Source organism: Arvicanthis niloticus, chromosome 29, assembly GCF_011762505.2.
Source record: "Arvicanthis niloticus isolate mArvNil1 chromosome 29, mArvNil1.pat.X, whole genome shotgun sequence".
Taxonomy (NCBI): Eukaryota; Metazoa; Chordata; class Mammalia; order Rodentia; family Muridae; genus Arvicanthis; species Arvicanthis niloticus.
The window spans coordinates 1,348,431-1,370,881 of record NC_133437.1 but is presented as its reverse complement, the minus strand read 5'-3'; the positions used below and the strand labels follow the sequence as shown (position 1 = coordinate 1,370,881).

General features: G+C 40.6%; 1 protein-coding gene across 10 annotated transcripts in view; it reads left to right on the top strand.

Annotated features, from left to right (window-relative positions):
• Positions 1-15,483: 15,483 nt before the first annotated feature.
• Cast (calpastatin) overlaps positions 15,484-22,451 on the top strand; it is a 107,675-nt gene continuing 100,707 nt past the window's right edge. For 3 of the 10 annotated variants that reach the window (XM_076927001.1, XM_076927007.1, XM_076926995.1), the window contains exon 1: positions 15,485-15,861. In XM_076927001.1, the coding sequence (XP_076783116.1) occupies positions 15,787-15,861 (75 nt within the window). In that variant the 5' untranslated portion in view covers positions 15,485-15,786. Of the gene's footprint in view, positions 15,862-16,356; positions 16,513-22,451 lie in introns of those variants that run through there. The other 7 variants (XM_076926997.1, XM_076926996.1, XM_076927000.1 and 4 more) reach the window with 5 other exon arrangements.

The window sequence follows — 22,451 nt, the reverse complement described above, 5'->3', positions numbered from 1 at the left end:
TGCAGACGCTCTCAGTTCTCATTTGGACTCTCCTAAATCGGGTTCCTAGTATATATAGTGAATTTAGATGGCTATCCTATCTGCTTTTCCAAAACCTATGCCCTTGCCTTCTTAAAAGGCGCCGCTTCTGCTAACTTGTACCAATGTAACTTGCTTTATGTCCCAGTGCTGGTCTGCTCTTGTCTATAAGCCTGCCCTAATAGCCAGTATACCACTATGGATCCCTATCCCCGTTCAGACGTCTGGGACCTTGACTTTATTTCGACAGAAGAGAGATTTTGAGATAACTACAGCCATTATCACTGCTATTACCATCTCTGCAGCTGCAGCTGTGACAGCCAGCACAGCCTTGGCTGATCAGGTTACAGCAGCTACTGTTGTTAATCAAATCTCAGAAAAGACCTCTGAGGCTTTGACCATTCTACAGAAAGTGGATGCATACCTGGCATCAGGCATCCTGTTGGTCAATCAGAGAGTTGATTTGCTCCAAGCCCATGTGGAGCAGCTCACGGATGTGGTTCAAATGAGCTGCGTGTCAGCAACCCCACATCTAGGTATTACACCTCTGAGATTTATGAATGATACATTTATTCAAAGCCATAATCTTTCTGCTTATTTACAAGGGAAGTGGACTAGGGAGCTGGACCAGATGCAGCAGCAATTGCAGATCCGGATTTCGAGCCTTAATGGAACACGAGTGGACCCCGTTACCCCTGGCGATTTTACTTCTTGGCTTACCTCTGCCTTTTCTTTCTTTCTTAAAGGGTGGGGATAGGCCTGCTTGGTGCAGCCCTATGTTGTGGATTAGTGTTCATGTTATGATTGGTCTGCAAGCTCAGAGCCCAACAAAAACGTGACAAGGTTGCTATCACCCAAGCACTAGTAGCCTTGAGCAAGCATCTTCCCCTGAAATTTGGCTATCTAGGACAAGAAAGTAGCTGATGACTGAGACCCTCAGTCGATGCACCCCCAAGGGTTCAGCCCAGTGCACTGGGTCGATGAGAGGTCTAAGTCTAGCCAGCCCTTGCCTGAATAACTGTGGTACCTGAATATCTAGAGGTGTTGCGAGTGGGTACTCGACAGGGAATGTTCCACGAGTGTGGATAGATTTCCCGAAAGTATGCCTGATTGCACAAAGGTTTGATGCCAAGAAACCTCCTCCCCTGGTGGCGCTCCTGGGCGGAGGCTCCCTTTCCCCATCAAAAGGCATCGAGATGGGTATGGAAAGTATTCCTCATTGCATGACAACGAGAGAAGAAACCCATTACAATATCTCATTTTGCACAGTGGATCAGGCCTCTGCTTTCTCTCACTGAGTTGGTGCCACGCTTGATAGGCAAAAGGCTGTTCCATCTTAATAAAATTGTTAGGGGGAGATGTTAGGAGCCGCGTGAGTGTGATAACATTCGCCATTACAAGATGGCGCGGGCATCCTGTCCTTCCACAAGTAAACAACTAACTCCGCAGGTGCAAAAGGCAAAAAGCGCACCAAAATCACTGCCCAACTCGGGGCACGTATTATGGGTAATGAGTGAACAGCCAATCAGAAGTGAACACGCCACTCTAGGGTACATATAGCAATGCCTTTTCCAGGCTTGGGGTCTTTCCGCTTCTGCTGATAAAAGAATAAAGCCTCGCTGTGGTAACCACCTGAACACTGCCTCACATGTCTCTTTCACGGGCAAAGGGGACACGGAGGGGCTCGGAACATGTTTCTAGTCTGCAAACATTTTTCAGACCAGAGAGTAAGCCATGCGGGTAAAGCAAAAGGAAAGCTCTGATCTAGATCATACTCCTGATCCAGTCAGAATTCATCTGAGTGTGCTCATCTTCAAAAATTGTGTTCTTTTAATTTCCTGAGAAAGTACAAATTCAATTGATGGGTGGGTTTAGTTTGTATCTGAGCAGAAAAATGGCTGATTTAATTCTAGTATTTGTTATGCAACAAAGAACATGAGTCTGGGATGATGTATGCTTAGTAATGATAGCATTTAACACAAACCCCTGTCATGCTCTTATCTAGAGACTAGTTAGATGTTCATAATGGTTTCTCAGACATGATAGTAGCCAAGGAAACTGAGTCATGACCTTAACAATTGAGTCAGGTTCTTGAGCATTTGTTGCTGTCCTGTGGTTCCTGCTCTTTTCCCATTCTGTAAACAACCTTTTAATTAGGTTAATTTCTCATACACAAATTTCAGTTCTTTCCATAGCAAACATCTCTATTCCAATTTTTAAGAAAATTAGATGAATTTCTTGGACAATTCAATAACCTACAGATTGGGAAAAAAAATCTTCCCTAGCCCCACATCTGATAGAGAGCTAATATCCAAAATACATAAAGAACACAAGAAGCTAACCACCAAACAACCAAACAACTCAATCAATAAATGGGGTATAGAACTAAACAGAGAATTCACAACAGAGGAATCTCAAGTGGCTGAGAAGCACTTAAAGAAATTTTCAAAATTCTTATAAATCAGGGAAATGCAAATCAAAATGATCCTGAGATTTCACCTTACACCAATTGGCTAAGATCAAAAACTCAAGTGATAACACATGTTGGCAAGGATGTGGAGAAAGAGGAACAGTCCACCACTGCTGGTGGGATTGCAAACTGGTACAACCACTCTGAAAATCAATCTGGAGGTTCCTCACAAAATTGGAAATAGATCTACCTGAAGACCCAGCTATAATACTCTTGGGTATACACTCAAAAAATACCTCACCATGCCACAGGGGTATGTGCTCTACTATGTTCATAGTGGCTTTATTTGTGATAGCCAGAAGCTGGGAACAACCCACATATCCCTCAAGGGAATAATGGTTAGAGAAAAAATCATTCATTTACAGAATGGAATACTACTCAGCTATTAAAAACGATGACTTCATGAAATTTGCAGGCAAATAGATAGAACTAGAAAATATCCTTAATGAAGTCACTCAGACCCAAAGGACATGCATGGTATGTCCTCATTAATAAATGGATATCAGCCAAAAAAAAGTACAGTTTACAGAGGATACAATCTGCAGAACTCAAGAAGTTTAATAAGCTAAAGGTTCCAAGTGAGGATGCCTCAATCCCACTTGGAAGGGAGAAGAAAGCAATCATGGTGGGGAGCAGCAGAGGGAGGGAGGGACCAGGGAAGGAGAGGGGACAAGAGAGGAAAAAGGGAACATGGTCAAGTATTGTGGGGGATGGTGGTAAAACAGGGCTAAAGCCCTGAGGGCCAGCAGAAAGAATGGAAATGGGAAAGCTTGGGATATCGAAGGTGGGGGCCCTGCTAGAATGTGCCAGACACCTGGGAGGTGAGAAACTCTCAGGACTCAAAGGGAGGGACCTTAGATGAAATGCTCTACAGTGGGGAGAGTGAACTTATAGAGTCCATCTTCAGTATAAAGACAGGACATCATGTGAGATGCCATTCCACAGTCAAAAACTCTGAACCAGAATTGTTGTCTAAAAGAACTTCTGGGACAAAAATGGAAAAGAACCTGAGGGAAAGGAGGTCCAGTGACAGGCCAACTTGGGATACAGCTCAAGGAGAGGCTCCAAGGCCTGAGACGATAACTGATGCTATCATGTACAGACAGAAGCTTAGCATGGCTGCCCTCTGAGAGGCCCAACAAGCAGTTGAAAGAGTCATATGCAGGGACTTAAACTCATCCAATGGACTGAAGTCAGGGACCCCTGTTGTTGAATTAGGGAAAACCTAAAAGAAGCTGAGGAAGAGGGTGACCCCATAGGAAGACCAGCAATCTCAACTAACCTAGACCCCCGAGATCTTCCAGACACTGAGCTACCAACCAGGCAGCATACACCAGCTGATATGAGGCCCCTGACACATATACAGCAGAGGACTGCCTCATCTGGCCTCAGTGAAAGAAGAAACACTTAACCCTCAAGAGACTTCAGGCCACAGGCAATGGGGAGAGGTGGTGGGGTAGGGAGTAGGGACATCCTCTTGAAGACGAGAGAGGAGGTAATAATAATAATAATAATAATAATAATAATAATAATAATAATAATAAAATTAGATGAACTTCTTAATGTGTTGATTTTGATTTTGTCTAACATTTCTTTGGTCAAAGTGACTCATAGGAATTAACTCATACAAATCATTTTATGCCAGAAATCAAAATAAGTCTTACTTTTTCTAATATCTATATCCAGTCTACCACCTCCTACTGAAAACAAAGTTGTCATCTTGGGGCTAGAAAGGTGTCTCAGTTACTCTTGCAGAAGATCTGGGTTCAATTTCTAGCACCCACATGGCTGCTCACAACATCCATGACTCCAGCTTCACGTCATATAATATTTTGTTCTGGCCTCCTCAGGTACTAGGTATGGTGCACTGACAGAGAAGCTGGCAAAACACTCATACATATAAAATAAAACAAATGAATCTAAATCTTTGTATATATTTATAATTAATTATGAGAAAATTCATATTATACATATATGTATATATACATATGCATGTATGTGTATATATGTATATACATATATAATCTGAATTTTCTTATATGACTATAGCCTACAATATGTGTGTGTGTGTGTGTGTGTGTGTGTGTGTGTGTGTGTGTGATTTTTGTATGAAATAGGCATATCTGGCCTTCATTTCTTCTTTCAGAGACTTCTTCCTCTACTCTCTCTTCCCCTTCCCTTCCCTCTCTGCTTTATCTCCTCCCCTTCCTCCTCCTCCCCTTCTTCCTGCTGTTCCTCCTCTTCTCTCCCTTCCCATTTTTTCTTCTTACAGACTTCCCCCATGCATCTCAGACTGGCCTCAAACTCCATCTTCCTGTTTAATCTTCCAAGTGCTGGAATTGCATGCACACACCAGCACAAGGTTGTTTGGAGAATATCCAGAAGGCATTCAGATTGTATGCTATGATCAACAAACCACATTCCTCCATTTTAAAAAGAGAGAGAAAAAAAATCCCACTGTTCGTCATCAGTGTGACTCACCCCAGACTTCCACCACCACACCCAAACCCAACTGCAGTAGAAAATCTGGTTTGACCTGACTCAGAAAATAAAAACATCATGGGTAAAACTGTGTTTCAGTGTCTGCCAAATGGCACTTCTCTCTTGTGTTTATAGTAGTTTGTATTCTTCTTGCAAATCACCTCACATTACATGTGTAATATTTACTTATTTTATTTAAAATGATTAACAATATTAGACTAGAACCTTGCACAGCAAGTTACTTAACACACGTGCTAAGCAAGTGTGCAATCACTGACTTTTATCCTGGGGCCTTGGGTTTGCTTTTATTTTCTTCTTTTTCTTTCTGTGTCAGGTTCAGGTTACCACATGAGGACAATGTGCTAAAGAGGCTTTTTGATGGCCTGCATGTCATAGTTCTTTTTATTAAAAAAAACTGTCACTTTAGACAAAGTCAGTTTGGGCACATGAATAATCTTGATTTTTTAAAAAGACAAATTAATAATAATAGGAAATGTGTTTTATAAATATGTAAATATAAAAGTGAACAAATTCAAAACCAATATATTATATCCATTAATTTCTAGAGATTACAGTGGGCCTGCACAGAGACCATTTGGGATTTCTGCTTAATCTCCCTCAGATCCTTTTTTTGGAGTCAACAATCAGCTGTCCACCATCCTATTCCTTCCCTAACCCACATTTCATCAAGACAAGCTTGCTTTGAACTCACCAAAGCAGGTCTAATTTCTACAGTGGGCAGTGAAACTAGATAAAGAAAAACATCTCCAGGTGGCAAGAGACCTGGGCTTCACTGTAGGAACTGAAGGCCAGAAACACAACCTCTACAATAAGGACCATCGGGGCTCCAAAAAGAGGGAAGGCAGTGGGAATGGAGCACTTGAGCATCCTCACAGTCCTCTGCAGTGCACACCCCTCCATAGAGGGCCAGTTGCACTCAGAAGGTTTTTAATTGTGAGAAGTGTTTTATATCTCTGAAATGACCTTCCTGGGTTTTTTTGTTTGTTTGTTTGTTTGTTTGTTTGTTTTGAGCTAGTACAAGGTGCTGTTCTGTTACTTAAGAACTAAAAGTATCAACACAGTTAGAGAATAACCAAAATACATATGAAGTATGCAAATTAGTTTTGATAAATAGATTGTTCTAACTTTTCTCCTACATTGTCCAGAAAAAAAGATTCTACCCTGTAACAAATCCATATAATTTGTTCAAATAAGTACACCGTATGTTTCATAAAATAAATCTTATCTTCATTACTTATTGTTAAGTAAAGACATAGTAATGTAAAACATGTCTTATAAATGTGGAAGCACAAAAGAGAAAATTCCAAAAAGACAATAAAAAATAAAAATTATGAAAATTTTTAATATAGAGTGGTAGTTTATTACTCAGTTTTATTCCAGTCTGGAAGTGTCTCTGGTACACTATTCAAGGTGGTTTTCTTTTCTTTCTTTTTTTAAAGAAGTTGACTCAAGGTTGAAAATCTTGGCTTACAGAATTAAATTATTGAGTATGATGATGGCAGGTCATGCTTAAGTTTTATATTTTATTTTCCTGTTTTCATTCGATTTTTATCTCTCTGTCACCCTATGTATTTCTCTCTGTTTCTTTGTTTGAGAGAAGGTCTTACTATGTTGCCTTGGCTATATTGGACCTACACATAGATCAAGCTGACCTTGAATTCACAGAGGTTTGGCTCCTGTGTGCTGGAATTAAAATTGCCTATAGTGACCCACCAAATTTTACAATACACTGATTGTATCCTGGCTTTAAAAGCATTGGGTCAACAATGTTATTAAGTACTTACCACAAAGACAGCTAAGGAAAAGCAAGGGCATTTCAAGTAATCACAAGCAATATCCTTGCTCTAACCTAGACCGCTCTGGTTTTAGAAGCTCTCCCATTGGAAATCCCTCTTCTCCTTTTGTATTGATTGTATTGATTTAAACTGTTACTTTGGGGTTGGGGATGAAGCTGACAATGTGCCCCCATCTAAACTCACTTCTACATACTGGTTTTCAGGGATGGTAAGAACAATTCTCATATACACTTCTTTTGCCTGGGTCTATCTTAGCTCTCCTTACTTTGTCCACAGCCAACCAACTCAGTTTTCCTCCTGATCACAGTGCTTTTTCCCACTGGGCCACACCTGAACCACATTGCTTACCCAGTCCCTGCAGGTTTCCCCATTGCTATTTTTACCAGAGAGGGCCTCTTTGTGTAATCCAAATTCTGCATATTCTACAAGACACAGCACAGGCTAACCCACCATGAAGTCTCAGCACCATTCTGTCTCACAGTTTAATTTTCTTTTTCTGATATCTTAAGGGCTTTTAAGCATTTTCATTACCATTCAGTTACAGAGAAAAGTTTAGAAAGCATTGTTAGAAAAAATATCATATATATTATACAACCATATAGAAAAAACATGACATGCATTAGCATTTGGGGTAAATCATCTTGTTTTATGTTTTTTCTCATCATTTCTACAAGTACACAGTATAAAAATGTCATAGAAGAAATCAAGGACTTCCAGAATTTGAGCCTTTCCATAATTAAACATTTAACAATCATTTAATGTTATATGGCCATTAATTGTCCTCTGCTCATTAATTCAGCCTAATTTCCACTTGCAAAAAATATAGCAACATTCTTAAACCTCCTCCATACCTTGCTTTTTCTTTTCTTACTATTGATCTTCCTGTTCTCCATCTTTATATGCTATTTAACTTAGATTAGCTTATTCTTGGCAATATCTGCATATAATCAAATGAAAGCTTAATGGACACACACACACTCACTCTCACACACACACACACACACACACACACACACACATGAATGCTTCACTTCCTTCAACCAATTGAAAGTTCTGAATAGCTTCTCAAATTAAAACATAACTTCAGAGAAAGACAGTGATTCATTTGTGAAGCTGAAGTGTAGGGTAAACATTGCAAACACATAGGTTCCTTTGCCCACATTACATTCTACAATTGAGCTTCATAAAGGAAGAAAAAAACATACTTAAAAGACAATATGAAAAGTAGTAAAGAGAAAGAAAAAAATTTTTTAAGGGGGAATCTCAACAAGATAACAACAAAGAAACAAGATCCAAGAGAAAAAGGGAGGGAAAGAAGGAAATGGATTGTAGCAGGGCAGGAGTTCAAGGGGAATTTGCAGTGGTAGCTTCAAAGGAAAATTTAATACTAGACCAAACTGTCCAAATACTGAAAATGCTCATGGGATGAGTGCTTGGTTGATATGCATGTTTGCTTGATATTTATACATGCTTCTGGTCCCCTGAATATTTAAGAAAGCTGTTGTACTTCCTGAAACCTTTTTCTTTCCACCTAACACAGTAAAAATAAAGTATTTTTTTTCCTAATATTGTGTCAAAGCACAAAATTAAGACAGAGGGGATACAGGAAAAGAAAATAATTTTTGAACTTATTTGTGCTTCATCTACAGCTTCTGTCGTTTTATGTATTTAATGGATCCTTGCAGCAATGATTTAAGGTTTCATTGGCATCCTCATGTTACAGAGAAGCAGTGGCTGTTTCAGAAGATAAGTGTTGATCCTACAGGTGGAGGTGGCAGGCCAGGCTCCAAAAACAGGTCACAGGTTTCTGACCCCCAGGTGCTGCCCTTCCTCCAGAAGCAACACCTTCATCTTTCCCTTTTATCTACCTCTTGTTTTACTGGAAATGAACCCCTACACACACAGTCTGAGTGACAAGAGCCTATTTCTTATTTATTCCACACAGACAGCCATACCAATAGCCAGTGCTCACCCTTATAACCAAGGAAAAGCAGTAAATGGCTGGCTTTAGAAAAGAATGCCATGATGATGAATACCTGTCTGCTTATCTTCAATTACAAGCTTGGATCTGGCGCTGTTGCAAGGCAGAATATCAAGATTAATCAGCCTGAAGTCTATTCACTCTCCCTGGGATGTCTGTCCCTAACCTGGTGATAAAGATAAACTGAGGTACAAAGTAGTATCTCTCTGGAGCCTGGGAGACTACAGCACAGGCACTTGCTCTTTGATATGTAAAATAATGTCTGGAAGAAAGGCAGTAACCAGGGAGGCCTGTTGAGTCTTCTGAGAGATGCTTCTCTATCACTCAGCTAAACCAGTGCAGATCCTTGTTTGGTCTTGGCTGTTGTCCAGTCATCTTTCCCAAACCTGTGGCACTAAAAGAAAAGGGTCCCATGCAGTACATTCTCCTTGGCAAATGTGCAATAATCAGCTCTTGGAATCCAATCCTTGTGGCCACCGTTTCTGTCACCATATTTTCTTGTTTTAGGGATCCTTCACTCACTGTACCTTATATTTTGCATTGCACTATGTTAAGATAGGTAATATGACCATACATGCAAAGAGTGTATGTCAAGGAATAATCTTAAACAATGGCTAATATCTCATTCCTTTATGTGTGTTTGGCTGAATGCTGGGTATCAGAATTCTCTATGAACATTTAAGGAAGCTTCAAAGAGGAGCTACCTAACCATTGGGTCTTCTTTTGTGGGTGTGCCCGGTTGTATCAGTAGCCAAATTTATAATTAAGTACTGTAAGTTACTCAGTTCTGCTTTATGTCTCTCCTCCAGGGTTTTAATTGTGCACTATTTAGTGTTTAGGATAAAATGAAATTATATCAATTATCTTTTCTTAAAGATAGTCCCTGTGACCCAGTCATTGTATATTCTCCCCTAAAGTATAGTATTCTTACACTATGAATATTCTAATTATAGGCCGCAGGTTGGAAATCACTTGTAATTTTTAAATAAAGAAAAGTCAAACATTGTACTTAGTGTTGGGAAAGATTTAGTGTTGGTCTACCTTGCACGACCTGACTGTTGTGTCTTCTTAGAGCCCTAAGACAATGGTTGTCTGGCTCCTGCCTCAGGTGGCCATGGAAAGAATAATTCTGTACAGAAAAAGGATATAGTCTTTAAACAAAGGTAAAAAAAAGTAAGTTTGATTCACAGCCCTGGAAGTTAGCGGTGAGGTACTAGGCTACTTAGTGAACTTCTCTGAGATTCAATATATTTTTGTATAAATTGAGTCTGTTAATTATAGCTGTTGCTTTTAACCCATATCACAGGGAAATTCTAGATTAATGGATAGATTGATTGTGTCGTTTTGCCCCTTCTTTCTCATGGGAAATGAGTTTAAATCAAAACAGAAAATTATAAATTACACAGATAAAGGGAATAGGACATGGGACAATTGCAGACATAAGATGTCACTACATTCTTACACATGGATGGTAGGAGGGAACCAAATTATCTGTGACAGAGTGGAGAAAGCTGGGCTCTGACAGGACAGAGCCAGGAGCAACGCCAGTCTGAGGACTCTACAGGATGAAAAGAGAGAGGTTTTACAGCTCAGAGTAAATATCTCAGGCACCTTTACTCCACACTGCACAGAAAATATACCATCTCAAAGTCTATAAGGGTAAGAGTTCACAACAAAGGTAAGATATTAGAGAATCTATTCAAAGCATATAGTGTCTGCCTAGTAGAAGTTCTAAAAATAGACAACAACAACAACAAAATCAAGAAGGCACAATCCTGCAGTGAGTATGCACACAGTTGGCAGGCACATCACTGACATTTTGACAAAAAATATTCTAGAGATACAAAGAGTCTCTTCCACACTGCTGTAGAATGCTGAAAGGCCTCTTCTCGCCACAAGTTTCCTCAGAAAAACCTGACTGCTGTTGAGAAGTCCAGGCCACAGCAGGTTTTTGTTGATTCATATAGTTGACATGAGGAGAACTAAGTTAATAGTAGTTTCTCTCCAGTGTCTTATTTGTCTCATTTTTATTTATTAATTAAAAATTATGTATAGTTAAAGATTATGTATAGATTATCTGTAATATTATCACCCAGGTTTGATTTTGTGAGATAATATCAACATATTAATCAACAAATACTTAAGTGTCAAACAAGAAAATAGAATTTCAAATTTCAAGCACAACTCTAAATATCTAATTCTCTATTCCCTTGAGAATAAAAAAGCTTTCTTAATTCTCTCTATGTTCATCTTCATATCTATAGTGTAAATTTGAAAAACAATAAATACTGTTTTGAATGGTATCTTTCCTTTCTTTGCCTCCATTTACTCTCAAACACAGGGATTCATGTATGTGCATGCATATATACATAGACACATCAATCACCTGGGTGTATCACTGGCATTATGAATATATATATATACATATATATATATGTATATATGTATACATATATATATACACACACACAACATACAAGATTATTTATGAAATAGACTGTATGCGTTTGGAATTTACATTGGATGTAATTAACCAATGCAATGTGCCTAAATCCCCACAGGGTTTTGTTGACACCATGGATGCTTTGGTTTCCTTCATAATTAAAGGACCATGATGTTACAATGAGAAAGCAAAAGTATCCGAGGAAAGTCTGGTTCCTTCCAGTATCTTGTAGCAGGAAGACATGGATTAGTCTTTCCAAGTCAGATTATGCAATCCTTGGAGGCCATATTGAAGGCTCCCAACTTGTCTCTTGTTGGCACCTAGCAACTACCAGGATGATAAACACTGAGATGGGATGACTCAAGCAGCCCTCTTCAGATGATGGCCCAGCAAATAAGAATGGAGCTCTTTCCAGAGTTCCATACCTCAGGGAATGTAAAGTTACAAGCCTCAGAAAACCTACCAAAGAAGACAAACACATAGAAGGCTCATGCGGCTTCCTAATAAGCAGAAAGTACTAGTTTCCTCTTCCTGATGCCAAACTTGCAAGTATTTGTAAATTTGTCTTGTGTTACTACCATTGGCTAAACCTAGAAGTGGAATTTTTATGGATCCTTTATGTTCTATCAGTTTTAGCAATTCACAGCTGCAAAGTTGTTACTGTAACCCAAGGTGGCAATATTAATCACATGGCTGCTCTGTAAATCAAATTATTCTTCAACAACACCCCACCCACCAAGCCAAATGCAAAGATCATTGCAGAAAGAGGGGGATCTAATTAATTGGGCAATATTTTTATTCCCAGTACTCCATGATGAAGCAGTCTGATAGCAGGCTTCTGGGATGTGTATTCCCTCCTCCATTTTTATTCACTAAGGTTTATGGTGCTGTGTAGCAAGTGAGTCATGTAATAGTTGGGACAAGCCATTCTGATATCCTTCAGCAATAACAGAGACATTGCTCTAGCTCTTAGGAATGCTTCCAGGAGACAGACCTTATCTGTTAGCCTATTTGGGGAATTGCTATCTCCTCACCAATAATAATAGTGATTGGTTGTTCCAAGTATATTCAAGGGTCAGCTTCTGTTCTCCAGAGTCAGTTAGAGACAGCTCTAAGTGAGTGTCCCATTATAACATCCTGCAATGTTATCTGAGACATCTAATGGACCAAACTCAACTTCTCCTTTTGTCTCTGTCTCACCGTCCTCAAGTGTCCATTCCAAGGGGACTCCGGAGAAGAAGATTCTAACTGTCCTTTTAGGTCAACAGAAGCAAGAAGCAGGGAGTTTGCCATAACAAAAGGAGCATGTGAAAGCAGTTTATGGGATTTTTTTGTTTTGTTTTTTATCTGGAGCAAAGCAGAACACAACTCACGAGCAAAAAACTCCTAAGAACTTAGCTGTAGGTACTTTCAAGTTTTTGCTTGACCACAGTGCCAATCAAAAACTGCTTTTTGTCATTATTCCTTCTTCTTCCTTTGCTCTTCTGTATAAATTCCTTTCCCTCCACTTATTATATCTGTAACCATGATCACACCTTGAGTGGGTGACCTGAGAAGTACCACAAGGCTTCTATGGCCTCCCCATAATTCTCCAAAGAAGACACATTTTCTTTTCTCTTATGCAAAGACTTTACCAGTGAAACCATGCTTTGAGGGAATTTAATACTGATAAGCTTGGGGCACATTCCTATTTATGAAGAAAGGTGGAGAAACTGTGAGAGATGTGCCTATTTTGCAAGTAGCCTGCTTATTTGTGAAGATTCTTTTTTTTTTTTTCCCATCTTTTCTTTGTGGAAATAATAAATATAGAGCAAAGCAGACTCAGCTAAAAAAGGAGGTAAAAAGAAAACTTATCAGGAAATTCCAGGAGACTGGAACACACTGCATGTCATCTAGAAGGTCCAAGTTTTCAGGCAGGGATGTGAGATGGTGTAGAAATAAACACTTCCCAAAGTGGAAAGGGACTTCCAGGACGTCGTGTGCCTCAAAAGTACCTGGGATTCTTAATTTTACCTGCTCTCTGAATTTAAAAAAAAAAAAAAAAAAAAAAAAAAAAAAAAAAAAAACCGACAAACAAAACAAAACAGAACAAGAACCAAGTCTTAGCTGTCATATTCCACTGGACTCTTCCTGGCCTGTTGTAACCTTTGGACTACATCTTTTGTATAGGTAACCCATATCTTGGGCCAACCTAATCTTTGAGAATTCCCCCTTGCCTTGGCTTCTGGAGTCCAATGCTCTATCAGTTTCCTTCTGCTCCTGAAGTTCCCTCTCAGCTCCTTTATTTCTTTCCTGTTTTCGTTTTATCCATTTCCTAATGAAAGTGGTAAGTTTCTGAATCAGAGAGGATGGAAAGGATGTAAAAGACAAAGACTGCCTGGAGAGGATTGACTCACTGGCATGAAGCACATGATAAAGAACAGATCAGAGCAGTCTCTCTCCTTTGTTGACCACCAGTCCCTCTTGTCAGACAAGATGCTCCTTGTTAGGATCCTACAGCACTCCTTGGGAGATCTCTGCATGACTGTGTGTTTTCTTTTTTGTTTATCTTATTGCATTATAAAATTTCTTAGCATAGGTCTCTGATACTCTCTTGTAGCAAGAAACTGCTGCTGCATTTTTTTAAAAGGATAAATAATTGCAATATTCACAGACATTACTGTAGGAAATGCTGCCTCTATCTATGTAGGGACTCTCTAAGATCCCTGCATGTGAAGAAGACCTTCATTTCATGATTTCAGTAACTCTCAATTACAAAGTGAAATACTTCAACTTCTGACATTAGCTTTTACTCATGGCCATTAATGTGCTGGGAAGCAATGCCGACTTACATGAATAGTGACTGAGTCAAGCAAAGCCTGAGAAATAGCATTGTTATATTTTATGAATTTTGATACCTAGCATAGCACGTGGCAAATTGTAGTCAGTAAGTAATAACAGAGACCCTCAGCTTCAGCAGATAAGGAGATAAGAATGTTCCCTTTATCTCCTGCAATGTCTTTACTTCTTCTTTTCCTGTCCACACTGTGCCAGCAGGTTACCCTCTACATTTCTCTTGTCTATATTCAACAAAACTCATGGAACACCATATTCCTAAAGCACGTTTATCTTTATTTACATACTGTGTATTTCCCATTGCCACCCAAACAATCAAACTGAATCCAAATAACCTGTAAGTTCCTGGGTGCCAGAGGAGTCTCAGTTTTAATCTTGGCATATCCTGCTTTCTACCATTCCTCCCATAGGGCTTTACATAGAAGACTCTCAATAAATGCAAAATTAGCAAGTTTAAATTCAATTTTTAAATATTTTGTTGAATAACATAAGGCATTCTTTTCACTCTAACAATTTCCCCATTCTGAATATAAATGATGCATGCTACCAACCATTTTTCCCTAATGATAGTTTATACACCAAAAATGTTCCAATTTTATGTATGCATTCTTGCACTGCTGCCTGTCTTTTGGAATACTGGTGACATTGTACATAGAGCACTTCAAAAAGAAATGCATATAATCCAAGAACTTTGTTAATTTATTTGTGAGAAGTTGAGACATATCCCTAAAATTGAAGAGACACTGGACAACCATAATTTTATTCTGCCAAGTTCCTTATAGCATGGCAAATCTTGCTCTGTAATGTGGCTTCTCTCTTGTCAACTGCCTAAAACCTAGCTTCCTAGCATGTTGACAAAAAACTACAAATAACAATGCTATTGTGGTGTCACAGGCTTTTCTGTGGCTGACACCAGCCAGCAATAGCTGCAGGTTGACAGCCCCTTTGGATGAACTCTCAAAAGGATTGTTAAATTTCACTTCCAGCCCCAAACCAGGAAGTACTGCCTAAAATGAAGCCAAGGCAAAAGCAATCCAACCTCAGAAACATAGGCTCCAGAAAAGGAGATGACTTTAAAATCTGTGATTATCTGTTGATTTGGATTAGAGCAGGCAGGCTCCTGCTGGTAAACTTTTAGTAAACTTACAGAATTGCCTACATAAATAATCAGATACAGGACATAACACACACACACACACACACACACACACACGCACACAAACACTGAGAGACTAATTTGTTTTCAAGATTCTTTCTTTTTCTTATCTATAGTTTGGAGTTAGGCTAGATTTTAATTAGTGGCAGATTGCAAAAAAGTGTCCAATTCTTCAAATTCTTAGGAAAAGGGATCTGGGCCACGCCCCAGTCCCGCTCTCTGGTTGCCCAATCACAAGATTGGTCTGGACAAGTTCACTCGGGAACAGCAACCTCCAGCTTCCCCTATTTGTGATCCACTGAGAACCCTGCAGTTCTGGGGAGCGTCTTGTGTACAAACCCGGAGCGGACAGAACTGAATTGCAGCTCTGGGTTGCTGACAAGTTGGGCCCTCTGCAGTGAGCGCGGGGCAGGAAGGGGAGGGCCCAACCGGGCGAGGGGGAGCTGAGCGCCGACACAGGGCTGGGTCGGAAAAGCTGCCTCACTGCGCTGTCCCGCTCCTCCGGCCCCGAGCTCTGGCTGGGGCCTCCTGTACAATTCTGCTGCGCTTTCTCGGAGGCTGCTCCCGCAGCAGCTTCACCAAAAAATGTCTCACCCCGGCTCCAAGCCTGCCGCCTCTCCCAGGCCCCGGCGCGGCGGGGCAGCTCGCCACACCCAGGAGGTGAGTCGTACTCCAGACTGAGCCGCGGGGCAAGCCGCAAAGGGCCCGAGTCCAGCCGTGTCCCGCCGCAGTCCTGGGGCGGTGCCCTTCCTTACACCTTCCAGAGTGGGAAAAGGATCAAAGCACCGTGCCTGCGGGGCACGCAGGTGGCCGGAGACTCTCCGAATTGGGTGTTGGCACGAGTTGGGTGGAGGGGTCCCTGGAGCAACTCCGGTTAGAGAGACCGAGGCTATGCGCTTGGGCATGGAGGCGGACTAAACCTGACTCGTGACCTCCAGAGTGGGCTTGTATGGCTGGGCAGAGGGGCTCTGCCCTCCGTGTGAAGTTATTCTCCCCCCTCCCCACCCCCCACCCTCCAAGTAGGGAGTGGCGGCAGAAGAAATGACACACACCTCTTTCCTAATTAGCCTTGTGCCAAGTCGGACGGGGGCGGGACCACGCTAGCTGTGGGCGGGCCCTGTAGTTTCTTTCCCTTGTGCCCTCCCACCTGGCCACTGTGTCCTGTGCGGTGTCTGCCAGGTCCCAGCCAGGCAGAAAGTCATCGTGGTGCCACCAGCACCTCACTCTGCGTCCTCGACAGGTTCCCAGCGGCGCGGCTTGGAGCAAGTCAGGGTTGTCGCCATGGCATTCGCAAGTTGGTGGTACAAGACGGTAAATAGAAGGGACAGAGTCTGGGCAGGATTGGGAAGGGAGTGTATTTACCTTGCCCCTCTTGGAGGTGGAGGAAATACGTCCTGAAGTTGGAGGGTTAAGGGGAGGGACCTGGTGTGACCTCCCTGCAGACCTGGTTAAGATCCGGCAGAAGCAGAAGGCTCTCCCTTCAGTGGTATGCGGAAAGGACGCGCACTGGGCAGTACAGTCTGGGTGGCAAGGTGCACCAAGCTCAGTTCGCTCGCATTCCCAAATTGAATGGAAAGCAGTCCTTAATTCCGCCCCTCGGAACACATACCTGGATAAGTAGACAAGAGGCACTGTAGCCCAGATTTAGTTTTTCAACTGCTAGGTAAAGATAAAAACTTACAAAGAAAAGAATGGTGAAGCAGTTTCAAACTCGAAAGAGGAGGGTGGAGAACGGAAAAGAACATCAGAGAACAACTATCAATTTTGGGGTTTTTTTTTTTTTTTTTGGAGGGGGGATGGGGAGAGAGAGAATTGAGTATTTTTCACTACTCTATATTACTTTGTAAGAGGACAAACGTGTTCCATTTGGTTAGTGCACTGAACGTCTGTCCTACCAAGTATGTGTTATAACCAGTCAAGCTGGAACTTGTAATGTTTTGAAACCAGGAAGCATGGTTTTAACATTCTATTTAAAAAAAAAAAAACAACAGAAACAAACACAAGAGTTCACAAAGTTCCCTTTGTTGACAGAGAGTCGTAAGTTGATTTATGGCGAGAATTTAAAAATCTTAGGTTCACCTTTCTCTCAGTAGGTGGTATGGAAAAAGTAAAGATACAGTAACCAGATAGTCTTTGCATCTAGGAACTAGGGTTAGAACTAGAAAGCAGACAGTGGGAACCGTCTGGGTGTGCTAGCCTTCAAGTGCGCTGTGGAGTTCTTAGTGGCAAATGTCAACGATTTCAATGTGTCAGTCTTTGTAACTGTGTTTCCATATCTGTAAAATAGCAAGTATATATATGTAAGGACTAGATTCAGCAGTAGACATGCCACATGCGTGTTTTCAGTGATGTTTCTTCATGAATATTCTCCTGTAAACTTTTCTGTGCTATTTAAATGTATGATTTTATTTATTTTAATATAGTTTTATTTGTTATTGTATTTACATTTCAAATGTTATCCCCCTTCCCCGCTTCTCCTCAGAAAACTCCCTATCCCATCCCCCCTCTCCCCTGCTTCTATGAGGGTGCTCCCCCACCCACCCACCCACCCACCCACTCGTGCTACACAGCCCTAGCGTTACCCTACACTGGCATCAAGCCTCCACAGGACCAAGGGCCTCCCTCCCATTGAGGCCAGACAAGGCCATCCTCTGCTTCATATGCAGCTGGAGCCATGAATCCCTCCATGTGTATTCTTTGGTTGGTTGTTTAGTCCCTGGGAGCACTGGGGGTCTGGTTGGTTTATATTGTGGTTCTTCCTATATATGGTTTTATTAATGTGCTAAGAGCAAAATGTTTGCTTTGAGTCATGATTGTCTCAGAATTCTTATCAAAACGCACCCATTAAATTATCTGCAAATATGGATGGAAGGTGTTCAAATAACATCAGATTTCTCTGTCCAAGCTTGGCATTGTCTAAGGGAAATTGTGCCAGGCTACTTAGATGAAGATAGCTTCAACCTTTGCTTTTAGTACCTACTGTAACATGTTAGACACTTTGATGTTTCTGCTAAAGTACCCATTACAAGCCAGTTTGGGAATTATTATTTAAGACTTCTGCTTGGTGCTAACTTTCTAGAATTTTCAGCATGCTTGTGATCAAGATTTGACTTTTCTCCAAGAGAAATGTATTGTGAGACCCAAGAGGGCTTTAAGATATTTTAACAGTTGCGTTAACAAAAATGTTTTAAGAAATCAAGTTAATGTTAATAACATTTTTTTTTTTTTTTTGTTTAGTGGCTCTATCCTAGGAGACATTTAAGCATGCAATCATGTACTAAAAATGACAAGTCACCTCTTTTTTGTGTGTGTTAGTTACTCAAAAATCTGGCTGTGATGTGTGTGTTACACTCACAGGACATACATCCCAGTTCACACATCCCACATTTCAGAGCTTTCACTTGCCTGTGGCTAGTGGAAGAGCATCAGGTAGGAAAGCTCTAAGGGGCTTGTTCCTAACCTTCTTTTGTTTTGTTTCTTTGTTTGTTTGTGTTTTTTACAGCTTATCTATAAGTGATCACAGATCATTTTGAGAATGAAATGTAGTACTTTCTCTCAAAAATATACTATATAATTTGACTCTTCAAGGCATGCAGAATCTGCACAAATCTCTCTCCATTGGGTTGCACAGCCAATTTTTAACATAAACATACATATACATGCATATGTTCTCTATATTCTGTGCATATATAAAATATGTGTACATATTTTCATATGTGCAGTGTGCGAGTAATTTTGTTTGTTTATGTGCCTATGGATAAAGGCTTGCAGTTGAAGCCTTTTATCACGTATTAAGCCACCAATCAAAAATTATTTTTAAAAAAACTGAATCTCCACTGAACATATATCAATTATTTTGTCATTATTCCCCAAACAGTATACTATAAAACTGTTAATATGGCTTAATATTGTGAATCATAAAGCACGCAGGGAGACAGTGAATAGATTAGATGTAAACATGCTATTTTATACAAGCCATTTGAACATCTGCAGGATTTGATTTTGCAAAAGGTTTCTGAAGCCAGTTTCCAAAAGATACCAATAGATTTCTGTCCTTGCAGAATATTTCTAATGAATACTATAATTAGAATATCCTTACTGGGATTCTTTAAATATTAAAAATAATGTGAATGATCTAACTTTATATAGAATAAAAGTAGAGTAATGTAAAGATACGTCATTTAAGAGCATGCTACCTGGAAAGCCAACCAAGGAAACATAATATTGTACATTTTCACACTGTTTACCATCAGCATCTGAATATTTTTGATTGTAGTAAAAACTGATTTCATAAAGTCTTAAAAAGCCACATTTAATAAATATCTGCTGAGCATCATAATTATCAGAACTTAGTATAGTTGGCTTACATAAGTAATCAGATTTCTGAGTCATATGTTGATTCTATTATCCTGTGATAATGAAAGGTGTTTCTTAGTTTAATTAGATTCATAGCCCCAGTGAGAGCATAATCAAGGTACTCAATCATTTGGAAGGCTCCACCATTGCAGCTAGGCTGGGCAACGTTTTGCAGACTTCCCATGACAAAACAGACAACTTAGTTGCAATGGATTTTAGTGGAGGAAAGGTAAAATTATAAGGTCTGCACAAAGGATATAGTATTTAAGGCAGTAAGAATGAAGAGGTCAAATGCCACAATTTTTTGTTTGTCAGTCCCTGAATGGAACATTTTCCATTGCATAAAACCTTTTAAGCCAAGTAAAATATGATGCTATTGTTCTTTATTCAGTTTTAAAATTTCTCAGAAAGTTAATTATATTATTCAAGTGGTTTTCAAAAAAACGGTGTGGCTCTCTGGGTTGGAAACAGAGGGTTGCCATTTTGAGAGTCCCAGGTGGACAGACAACTGGTAGTTAGTCCTAAGCAGGCTATTTCAGCACCAGCACGGGTCTCAGTCAGACTTCCATTTCCCCACTTTGGAATATTTTTAAGATCTAAATCTTACTAGCATGACAGTAAAGTTCTGTTTTTCAAGTTGTTTCATTTTCCTTTTATGAAAACTTTTTAAGAAAGACTATGACTACTATAAATTGGGAAAGAGTCTCATCAGTTAAGAAAAATTTTAAAAATCTGTTCCACCCAGTGAAAAATCTTGGTTTTATAAGTTACCACTTCAGATGCAGAACCAGTTAATTCAGGCTGTGTGTGTGTCTGTGTGTGTGTATGTGTGTGTGTGTGTGTGTGTGTGTGTGTGTGTTGGGAGGGGGCAGGTTCAGAATGCCATAGTGTGCATGTGGAGAACAGTGAACCCAGTTCTCTCCTACCTGCCATGTGGGTTCCAGGAGTCAAACTCAGCTGTCAGGCTTGGTTGGCACCAAGTGCTTTTACCTACTGAGCACTGTCCATATCCTTTTACAATATTTATTTTGTTCCCATGACACCTAGCTTGTAATGGACTGATTTTTTTTTTTTTTGCATGATTAATAAACCCTATACCCCATAGTAGCCTTTTCTGTGAGTTTTGACACTTTTCAGTTTTATAACTAGAACAGCTATGATTTTACCTTTGGGTGACTCTGTGGGGTAAACACTTTTGAGAAAACAGTCACTTAAAGTTTTCAAAACATTTTTGTAGTAAAACTTTCCATAGGAGCAGAAGATAAAGGGCATAATTAACACCCACAAATCAACTGGCATCATTAATGACCAACATTGTGTCAATCTATCTCCAGATCCTACTTTCACACAAAAGATTTAAATGGATGTGAATTGCCAGTTAAGTTGCACATATAGCCAAGTTGTAGGTTGTTGAAAAGAATGGATTTTCATTCTACTTGTGGTTTTCCCCTCTCTGGTATAATCTGGAGTGAGACAATCACAGTGATGTGATAGAACACTAAACAAACTCTTTCCAGGCAACTAAACTTTTGACTTAGAAAATGAAACTTTCATATCTACACTTAGTTCTCATTCATCCCATGAGACTGATGTCAACAGAAAAAGAGAGCTATGGAACCACTTTGTATTCTTCAAGACCAGCTTTGTCTCCGTGGCTTCCCTCTGTTCTTTATTACTGTTGGCTTTATTCTCTCTGAAAGTGGAGAAAGAAACGTGTGTTCCGAGCCCCTGCGTGTCCCCTTCACCCGCGAAAGAGACACGTGAGGCAGTGTTCGGTTGGTTACCACAGCGAGGCTTTATTCTTGTATAAGCAGAAGCGGAAGACCCAAAGCCCGGAAAAGGCACTGCTGATATACACCCTAGAGTGACGTGTTCACTTCTGATTGGCTGTTCACTCATTACCCATAATACACCCCGGGATGGGCAGTGACTTTGGCATGCTTTTTGCCTTTTGCACCTGCTCAGTCAGTTGTTTACTAGTGGGAGGACAGGATGCCCGTGCCATCTTGTAATGGCAAATGCTGTCACACTCACGCGGCTCCTAACATCTCCCCCTATCTATATATTTAAGATGGAACCGCCTATTGCCTATCAAGCTCGGCACCAACTCAGTGAGGGAAAGCAGAGGCCTGATCCCCTGTGCAAAATGAGATATTGTAATGGGTTTCTTCTGTTGTCATCATGCAATGAGGAATACTTCCCATACCCATCTCAATGCCTTTTGGCAGGGAAAGGGAGCCTCCACCCTGGGGCACCACCAGGGGAGGTTTCTTGGCATCAAACCTTTGTGCAATCAGGCATACTTTCAGGAAATCTATCCACACTCGTGGAACATTCCCTGTCGAGTACCCACTCGCAACACCTCTAAATATTCAGGTACCACAGTTATTCAGGCAAGGGCTGGCTAGACTTAGACCTCTCATCGACCCAGTGCAATGGGCTGAACCCTTGGGGTGCATCGACTGAGGGTCTCAGTCATCAGCTACTTTCTTAGCATAGATAGCCAAATTTCAGGGGGAGATGCTTGCTCCAAGGCTGCGAGTGCTTGGGCGATAGCGGCCTTGTCACGTTTTTGTTGGGCTCTGAGCTTACAGACCAACCATAACATGAACACTAATCCACAACATAGGGCTGCACCAAACAGGCCTATCCCCGCCCTTTAAGAAAGAAGGAAAAGGTAGAGGTAAGCCAAGAAGTAAAATCGCCAGGGGTAATGGGGTCCACTCGTGTTCCATCAAGGCTCGAAATCCGGATCTGCAATTGCTGCTGCATCTGGTCCAGCTCCCTAGTGCACTTCCCTTGTAAATAAGCAGAAAGATTATGGCTTTGAATAAATGTATCATTCATAAATCTCCGAGGTGTAATACCTAGATGTGGGGTTGCTGACACGCAGC